This window comes from Rhinolophus ferrumequinum, chromosome 14 (genome assembly GCF_004115265.2).
Source record: "Rhinolophus ferrumequinum isolate MPI-CBG mRhiFer1 chromosome 14, mRhiFer1_v1.p, whole genome shotgun sequence".
NCBI classification, from domain to species: Eukaryota; Metazoa; Chordata; class Mammalia; order Chiroptera; family Rhinolophidae; genus Rhinolophus; species Rhinolophus ferrumequinum.
The window spans coordinates 8,805,489-8,815,289 of NC_046297.1; the positions used below are offsets into that span (position 1 = coordinate 8,805,489).

The 9,801-nt window shown below is 38.0% G+C and overlaps 1 protein-coding gene across 1 annotated transcript; it reads right to left on the bottom strand.

Annotated features, from left to right (window-relative positions):
• Nucleotides 1-393: 393 nt before the first annotated feature.
• TMEM70 (transmembrane protein 70) lies at nt 394-6,496 on the bottom strand. Its single transcript, XM_033126925.1, has 3 exons — nt 6,170-6,496; nt 4,983-5,088; nt 394-1,064 (listed from the first exon to the last, which is right to left on the bottom strand). Exons 1-3 carry the CDS (start codon nt 6,377-6,379, stop codon nt 607-609), a joined length of 774 nt encoding a protein of 257 aa, XP_032982816.1. The 5' UTR covers nt 6,380-6,496; the 3' UTR covers nt 394-606.
• Nucleotides 6,497-9,801: the final 3,305 nt, after the last annotated feature.

Genomic DNA, 9,801 nt, shown 5'->3' on the forward strand with positions numbered 1-9,801 from the left:
TGTACATGACGGCAAATGGGACCACAGAAGACAACACACATAAGTCACCATTTCCCCACAGCTAACCACACTCGACTGTGCACAGACCCTTACTGTGGGTAACTCTGCCAGAAAACCTAGGCAATAACCTGTGTTCAGAACCTAAAAAAGCAGATTAACACTGTTTTCCATAATTTGTGAATTTTTAAAACTGGAGTTTTTAATGTGAGGAAGGATAGTATCTATACACTTAGAAAAATCCAAACACAAAGGAAACATACTTCCTCCGTTTGCTTCTGACACCCGATCCCCAGCTGAGAGGCAACTACACTTATTACATTTTCCATGCATATGCCAGCAAGTACATGTGTTTTCACACCTTTTTTAAAAACACAAATGGTGCAGTATTACATGTTTTGTTTTTCAAACATAGCTTCTTTTATTATATTGGAACATAATTCTCTGAATAGGAACACAATTCTCTAAAAATTAATTCCAAGTTCTGTTTGCTACAGTCCACATTATTTTTAACAATCAGTCACTAACAGAAAACAAAAATAAAGGCAATATTATTATTATACATTGGAACATAAATCACATATAAGCACAAACGTAAAAACAAAAGACTCATTTCTCATCTTTAATCTGTTTCTCTTCACTGGTTTCTTCCATCTCAAAAGTGAATGGTTTGTCATAACCCATTAGATGGTCATAGTCTTCAGGGTTTGGAAAGAGACCTGGATTAACTAACAATGACTTTGTTTTAGCATAAAATGTGGTGAACACATGTGTACTGTTTGGAATCTTCACATCGTTCTGGTGAAACACTGTACTCGTCTCTGAAAGCACAACATTGTAAGTAATAGCTTTATAAGTGTCTGTTGTGGCCTCGTGGTACAACCGAATGACATAGCCTTTTGTAATAAAGTGAAGCAGTGCTGGAGTGATCAACGTAAAGCTCCCTATGACGCCATAAAATAAGATTTGTAAAGGCAGACTTCCAAATATGATATTATTTTGTGCAAAAATGTATGGCAGAAATGCAAGGCTGATCAAACTTGTTGAATAAGAGAAACATTTCACACCTAAATAGAAAAAAAAAATGGGAAAGGATTAATTTTTGAATTTTATACAAGAATCAAGCTATCTAGTTAATTCTTCCACCTTTCTTATTGTATCATCATCAAAACAAGAAAATCAAAACACATATAAAGTGTTATAACATTCCAAGCTGTTTTAAACACGTCACATATTTTATTCATGAAAGCTACAGAAAGCCCTATGACATAGATGCTAATTATTATCATGAAGTAATTTAAGAGATGAGAAAAATGAGGGACTTGCTCAATGTCACAAAGCTGTCCAGTGACAGTTTTGACTTTCAGGCAACCTGACTCCAGAGTCCAGGCCGTTGGCCACTGCACTGGACCAACTCTCCAAGTGGGAAACTCACTTTAGGTTCCCTGGCTTCTCCCCACCTCAGTTCCCCAGTAAAAGATGTAATATTGCTCAACAATCCTTAGGGTCCTTACAATAATTAATTCAGGCAGTTTAAATTCAAATAAAACTCTATTAACAAGCACTTCTACATATTTAACATAAAATCTTCAAATATGGAACTAACTTTACCAAGCTTAAAGCCCAAGATTAAAACAACAAAACACCAAAAAAATAACACCAGTAGTTAAGAAATATATGGGAAAGGTATTCAACTTCTTTACCAAGGAAAGACATTGAACTTAAAACAGTAAGATATTTTCACCTATTGTATTAGAAAGATTAAAACTCAATGACTTCTGAACTGTATACTTAAAAATGGTTAAAATGGTAAATTTTATGTTATGTACATTTTACCACAATAAGTAAATAAATGACTTTAAATGTAAATTTCTCTTAATGTGAATATATGATTTGAACATGATCCCAATAAAAATACCATCTGTTTGGAAAATAGACAAGTTGAGATTCTAGACAGGTTGATTATAAAGTTAATTTGGAAAAACTAAAAAAGTAAAAATAAAAAGGGGGTGTTAGATACTAAAACATAAGATTCTATAATTAAAATAGTGTGGTACTGATGCCCAAATAGACAGATCAATGGAACAAAATGGAAAATCCAGAAATAAGCCTAACAGTATATGGAAATTTAGTATAAACTAAAGATATAATCTAAATAAGTGGGACAAGTGGTGTTGGGACAACTGGATGGCTATGCAGAAAAAGATATAATTTAATCCATCCCTCATACCATATGCCAGAAAAATGCCAACTAATCCAAAGATTTAAATTTAAAAGATAAAATCATAGAGGTATAAGAAAAAAACAGCCATGAAGTCTTTTATAACCTGAGATAGGAAAACTTTTCTAATTATGACTCAAAATACTGAAGCAATCAGGGGGAAAGACTGATAAATCTGATTCCATTAAAATGTACATACGTATGAATACCATAAACAAAGTAAAGAAACAAATGAGAAAAAAAAGTTGCAACTTATATCACAAAGGGTTAGTATCACCAATATATAAAAGGTTTCTAGTATATGAGGGAAAAAACACAACCCTGTACATGCATGAAATATAAGCAGACAGTTCACTGAAATAAAAATGCACAAGGTCCTTCAATAGATGAAATGATATTAAACCTCAATAGTACAAAACACAATACAAACCACAGAGAGATATTATTTTTCCCCAAATTGGCAAAAAACAAGTTTGGCAGCATACTCTGTTGGTGAGGTGTAAAGCAGACACTCACACATTACTGTTGGCTGAAGGCTGTTATCTTGCATCAGTAATTTAAAAATAATTCCTTCCTCCTCCCACTGGTAGTTGCTATGACACTGGTGCACATGGGATACAATGGAGACCAAGTTGCCTCCTATATAAAAGCCTCCTCAGCCCTTTTCAATTACCTTCCCTCCCCCCCACTCCCCACACGACTTTTGTCACATTGTAGTGGTTTGAAGAGCGTCCCCCAAATATTCATGTCCACCCAGAATCTCAGAATATGAACTTATTTGGAAATAGGGTCTGTGCAGACAATTAAAAATTGAGATGAGCTCATACTGGATTAGGGTTGGTCCTGAATCCAATGAGACTGTCCTTATAAGGAGAGAACAGGACAGAGACAGAGAAGGCCTGTGAAGCAGTTATGCAGCTACAAGCGAAAGAACACAAAGAAGCTGGAAGAACTCTTCCCTAGAGCCTTCACAGAACATTGGCCCTGCCACACCTGGATTTCAGACCTCTGGCCTTCAGAATTGTGAGAATAAACTTCTGTTGCTTTAAGCCACCAAGTTTGTGGAAATTTATTACAAGATCCCTAGGAAACTAATACACACATATAATTTATGTTGCCTGGATTGAAGTAATCACTATTTTTAAAACATATTCTAGGCTTTCCCATCTTTGTGGCTTGCTCATACTACTTCCGTGGCTGGGATGCCCTTCTTTCACCCCTGTTCATGTTCAAATTCTACTCATCTTAAAATGAGAATACTATGACATCAGTAATTATGTGTTGCTGAATTAACAAGAACTGTTGACTAAAAGGCCCTTCAAATGTCTTTAAACTAGGACCCATTTGGTTGTTTAAAGAACCTCCAGAAATGGTTACCTTTATGTCTTGATGTCTCTCACTTGGTTTTACGTAGAAAAAAATGTTTCTCTCTGTTTCTACATAGAAAAAATATTAATCCCTGATAAATATACAGGGTGACTTTCTCTTGTAATATTGAAAGAAGTCAAATGTTAAATTCCTCTACAAGTTACAATTCTAGAACTTTAGATACCATGGACAGCTATGCCCTTCCATGAATATGACATCCTACCCACACCAAAATTAATTCCTATTTACATTCTCTCCTTCCCTGAATGTTGTCAAGTGGGAACATGAAAAAACTGATAAGCCTTCCCTGCATTTGAAGAACGGTGTCTGTGTTGAGAAGGAAGGGTACCATGGAGGTCACCTGCCGATCCAGGCAGCTCGGGCCAGAGATGGGACACAGGCTCAATGGCCTACTGTATTGACTTCTGAAGAAATTTCTAACCATCTAGAATTGATTACTTCAATAACCTTAGAACTCTACTCATTAGTAATTATAATCAGTTCTTATTCCTAAAATGTTTTAAATAGCTAAAGTTGTGCTTTAAACATACTCTATTTTAATGTCACACACTTGAGAACTTCCAGATTTCCAGAGTAAATTTTAGATGATGGGTTGATATCAGTGTAATCAAAAACTGAAATGCAAATGTGGGTGCTGAAACTTGTGGCCAAGTTGGCTATAAAGTAATCCTCCAGATATTTCATGTCATACGTTGCTTTAAAGATTACTATAATGAAATACAACCTGAGGAACTTAAATCACAGACCGAAGTTCTGACCTTCCCTACTAAATTGCTCCATGTTAAATCTTAAATTATGATTTAAGGACAGAACTTTAAACTTGTAGCTATCTAGTACACTCTTTTCCTTCTCCATAACCTGGAAAAGCCATTAAATAAACATGTTTGTTGAAAATTCTAAGATGTCCTGAAAAATAGAAACTCAATATATTTTTGAATTATAAAAGTATTACATGCTCATTTCAATTGTCAAATTTAAAAATATATGAAGTATAGTTCTACTCCCCCAAAATAACTACTCCTAAGAGGTATTCTTCCATACATTTATTGAATGTATTTTCAAACATTACACAAATATACACTTTTTGTTGTCTTATTTTGGTGTGAAACATCCCAAGAAGTGACCAAGGGAAGGAAGCTTTAACACCTAGCCACAAGATCACAAAGTTGTAACAGTCTTCAAAAATCTTGAAATCTAAAAATGCAAAGACCTCAACCTCTACATCTTTCATAAACAGGACACAAGAAAAAAATTATCTAATTTTTCCTTACGTCTTGCAATTAAGAGGTGCTACAATAATATGTGACAAAAGCTAAGAACATATTTTACAATTATAAGGGGTAAAAAGGAAATACCCTTATTTCTGGTTACCCACCAAATACTGTCCGGGCCAGATTCCCAGTATAAATCAGCCTTCCATCTTCTGACTTTTCAACTTGTGTACGTAAGCATCGAACACATCTTTCCCAACAAACAGGTATCTATTGAAACAGAGACCATTATAAAGTACGTATTATAATAAATTGCATCTTAAATGAACTTTTAAATTAAAAAAAGAAGTTTTAAGGCAATGAAAAGAGAACTTGTCGCATGAGGTAATTTAAGGGATTCTCCCAAATAATCTAGAGCTTAAAAAAAAAAAAAGAAACAAAGAAAAAAACCTCACACTGGCTAATAGAATGGCTTTCCTTAATCTCAGTCACAAGCAGACACATGCTGAGTTGTTTGAAGATCTAGGTTTGTATCCCAGCTCCAAGCTCTTCAGATAATACAAGTGTGACCTTGAACATGTAGAGTTTAGTGGTCTCACTCTTAATGAGACCATTGCCCTCATTTGATTGTCAAAGATTTAAATGCATTAGCTTTTAAAAAAAATAATTTTAATACAATAATGTAAGTAAACACTGCAAATTCAGGTTGTTTAAAATCCAGACCGTTTTTAATACTTCTAAAATAGTTATGCGATAACTAGTATATATTAAAAAAAGAGTAACTCTGTCCCTAAAGGCCTTGTATCCATCCCTTTGCATCCCTTATTCCTCCTTAAAATATTTTACTTGAAATCCTGTATCAAATTTCACAGGAACAAGGAGTCCCCCGAACATCTCTGAAAGTGAATTTCACAGCACACACTTCAAAAGGCATGACTAATTCCTTTACGCTAAACCTTAATTAGATGCCAATCCCTATGTTAGACATTTCTTCCAAGTTTCAACCGTGTTTGCTAATCCTGATACTTAAGGCAAGATGAGGAGAGAATTTATTCAGATTAAAATGAGAGGATGAACGTCTCCATTCCCTTTTCTCGGGGGCAAAAGAATTCCTAAAGAGAGAACAAACTCCAAGTCTGGTTGTCCAAGGGCTTTCCGTCCGGTCTCCGGGTGGTGCACCTGGTTCCGAGGCCGAGGCCTGCCACTCCCGCGAGGCCGGCAGGGGACTCCTTCCGCACCAGAGCCACCCCAAGGCGCCGGGAAATCTGTCGGAGAGCGGGCACTCCCCGGGCCCGTCGTACGCCCCCCACCCCCACCCTTTCACGGATCCGCAAGCCCTCGGACCGCCGACCTGCGTTCGCACGGGACGCGGGAGAAGCCGCGTGGCTCCGCGAAGTCCCGCGATCCCGCCGCCGCCAGGCCCGGAGGAGCCGCTGCAGAAGGCCGCCCGCGCGACAGCCGCCCTGGGGCCCCGGAGCGCGGTGGCCGCCCACGGCACCGCCCTCTTCCCGCCGAGCCGCAGTCCCGCCGACCACGGGCCGCCCACAGCCAGAAGCAGCATCCCACGCGTGAGAAGGGGCGGTGCACCGCACTGCGGAAGCAGCCGGGAACCCTGGGGACCCGCTCCTCACCGGACCCCGGCTTGGGGAAGCCGCGCACGCCCCGCCCCCTAGAGCCCCGCCAAGCTGGATTGGTCGCTGCACGTGCGCGGAATAAGGGGCCCGCCTGCAACCTTCCTCGCCGCGCGTGTGTTCCCAGCGGGCGGAGCTATGAACGGGCTACACCGACCCCCCGCTACCGAACCCCGCAAACACCCTGCTTGCGCGCGGCTGCCGCGTCCCGAAGTTTGGCGGCCCGTAGGACAGTGTGCAAGGACTGCGGGGAGAGCCATACGCGAAGGACAAAGCCTGGAAACCGGGGTCACGTTTTTCATTCTCGTGGTCAATTTCTAGGCCTCCCCCCCAAAGTATTTTCTTTGCGGAAAATGATTCTAGCCTGTTGGCACAGAGGAATAATACTCTATACGACTTGAACAAAAATGAATGGTAATTTAATGCAACCATTGAGTTGATAGAAAATAAATGGAACTCGTTCAGATAATGTTGATACTTATTACATTTGTCTTGGGGAATCATTCACATCCCTATACACATTCGTTCACTACTTATTAAAGTGGTATTAAGAGTTTACTGCCAGGACTGAGATAGGAGCAGAGGATACAAAGATACTGGATAAAAGTGGGAATCCACAGTGCTCACATAGTGGAGGAAACACCTAAAACTAAGCTTAAGTATAATGCTGTAATATAATTGAAATATACCGATTTACAAAATGCTGCAGAAGCCCAAAAGAGCATGATTAATTTGGCCTCAGAATGTTTAAAGGCTTCAGATTCAACTGTTTTAAAGGATGAGCATCCAACTAGCAGAGACACACTTTTGTTTACTATTGGAGAACTGATTTTGACTCCACGTTTTTTGCATAGGAAGAAAAACAAACTAACAGTCTACAATAACAGCACCTTGACAACTCCAAATCCTATTTTTTCCTGAGTATCCAGGATAAAATTATTACTTCTTTATGAATAACATCATATTCTGAAAGTTATCTTCCACTTACATTTTTAAAACTCTTTGTAATTCATGCTACAATTATCCATTATTTTACAGATACATATTTAAATTTTTCTGTTTATATAGTGTTTTTCTTTAATATAGTTAAAAAGGTAAATTAAGGCATACTAAAAAAATGAGTTTATTTGAGCAAAAGTGTATTCAAATCAGGCAGCACAGTGGCCAACTGAGTGGTGAGGGATCAACCCACAGGCGTTAGGGGCAAGGTTTTTATAAAGCTGCACAGGCAACACAAGCAAATTATTTGATTGGCTGTAACTGAAGGGGTGGGAAAGCCTCGTTGGCTGTTTGTGATTGATTGTTCTTATCCTTGAGGCATTCACAGGAATTGACTCTTAGGTTTTGGTTTGCTTAGACTACCAAGTATCACAGCCATCTCAGTCTAATGGCCTTCTCGTTTGATTACTTCAACAATATGCTGAGAAACCTGCATTTTTATCTTCTGTTAACCTTAGTTTCTTCCTATAAATACTGTGGGCAAATAAAAATAATATTTGGTTTACTTCTCAAGGTTTCTAAATAACTACAATAAAATCATATTCTGAAAACTGCGCTATAAAATCACAGGGAATTGTTATTCATGGATCAATAGCTTTCCCCATTCTACTAATTTAGAGACATTTGTTGAATATAAACTACTTGAATGGAATTTTAGAATGATACTAAGGCTGTTTAAATAATAGCTTTGATTTCCCATTCATATCATCTGAGAAGTTCCCTTTAAAGATGGTGGCTGATGGGAAAATTGAAAATGGGTATCACTTATAGACTGCACCGCCACCATGACTGTATATAATTTTTCTGTGTTTTTTAGCTGACTTTTCTCCCCATACACCAGCGCCCCTTCCCTCCTTTAAGGTGAGGTTAAGGACAGGATTGTATGATGGAATAAAGAAAAGAAAAATTTTGGTAAAGTTAGTATACTGATAAGAACCGTAAATACTTCTTTATACATTACTAGTTTAAAGCAAAAATTGGGAGAATCTTTCCAGATAAGAATTTGTCAACTGATTTTCAAGTGAATCATGGAACATTTAGGCAATGTAATTCTCTACAGACATTTAAAATGATGCTTGTTGAGCTTTTGGTTACAGAGGTTTGGGTTTTTGCAATGTAATTCTCTACAGACATTTAAAATGATGCTTGTTGAGCTTTTGGTTACAGAGGTTTGGGTTTTTGAGATTTGTTAAGTTGAAAAGTAAATAGTATACATAACCATATACAGTGTGTTACATGCCATTGAGTCAGCTTTGACTCCTGGCGATTGTATGAGTAAGTGACATCCACAATGACCTGCCCTCGACAGCCCTGCTCGGCTCCTGTAAACTCACGATGTGCTCAGAGTAGGACAGCTTGTTTTGTCATTTTTGCCCCCAGTGATGTTTCAGGTTTAATTTGTTCTAGGACCCACTTGTTTATCTTTCTGGTGGTCCAGGGTATTTATACGTAGAGCTTTCCTCCAACACCGTATTTGAAGTGAATCAATTCTTTTCCTATCAGCCTTCTTCACATAGGAATTGGGAATATGAGGGTGTGGATGATAATAGCCTTGGTCTCTAATGACACGTCTTTGCTCTCAATGATCTTTCCTACTTCTTCCATTACCGCCCTTCTGAGTCTCAGCCATCTCGTGATTTCTTGGCTGCAATCTCCATTTGAACTGATGACTGAAGCAAGGTAAACAAAATCTTTAACAATTTCAGTTTCTTCATTGTTCCATGTGAAAGTTGTGTATTTCTTCTGTAGTCATGATTTTTGTCTTCTTGATGCTCAAATGCAGTTTGAACATTTTCTCCTTTCAACTTTCATCAGAAGTCATTTCAAATCATTGCTACTTTCTGCCAAGTGTCATCCGCATATCTTAAGTTATTGACATTTCTTCCACCAATTTTCACTCCTCTTCCTGAGTCTAGCCCCGTTTTTGGTATATGTTGTGCATACAATTTAAACAAATAGGGACATAAAATGCATTCTTGTCTGACACCTTTGTCTATTGGAAACCATTCTATCTCTCCTTATTCTGTCCTGACAGTGGGTGGCATCCTGTACACAATACAGGCTACACATCAGGTCAATCAAGTGCATGATCTATGTAAAAGTGCATGGAAAAAACTTATCTGCAATTTTTGCATTTTTATAATAAGCGTGTATTATATTGATTACATAAATAAACATTTAAAATGAAGTTAAATTTTGCACAAAAGAAAAATTTAGGACTAGACTAGATTCTACTCCTAAATCTGCCATTTGCTAGCCTTAGTATCCTCACCTGGAAAAATCTATCATTCTCTAGGCAACTATCACCGTTTAGAGGGTGATAATGCAATAAGGGAAAAAGGGCAAGATATAA

Excerpts from the sequence above, each read along its gene's own strand:
- TMEM70 (XM_033126925.1), bottom strand. The coding sequence starts at position 6,379 with ATGCTGCTTCTGGCTGTGGGCGGCCCGTGGTCGGCGGGACTGCGGCTC. Across the intron at positions 5,089-6,169 it reads CGCGTCCCGTGCGAACGCAG|ATACCTGTTTGTTGGGAAAG; the intron begins GTCGGCGGTCCG and ends CTGTTTCAATAG. Across the intron at positions 1,065-4,982 it reads TCTGGCCCGGACAGTATTTG|GTGTGAAATGTTTCTCTTAT; the intron begins GTGGGTAACCAG and ends TTTTCTATTTAG.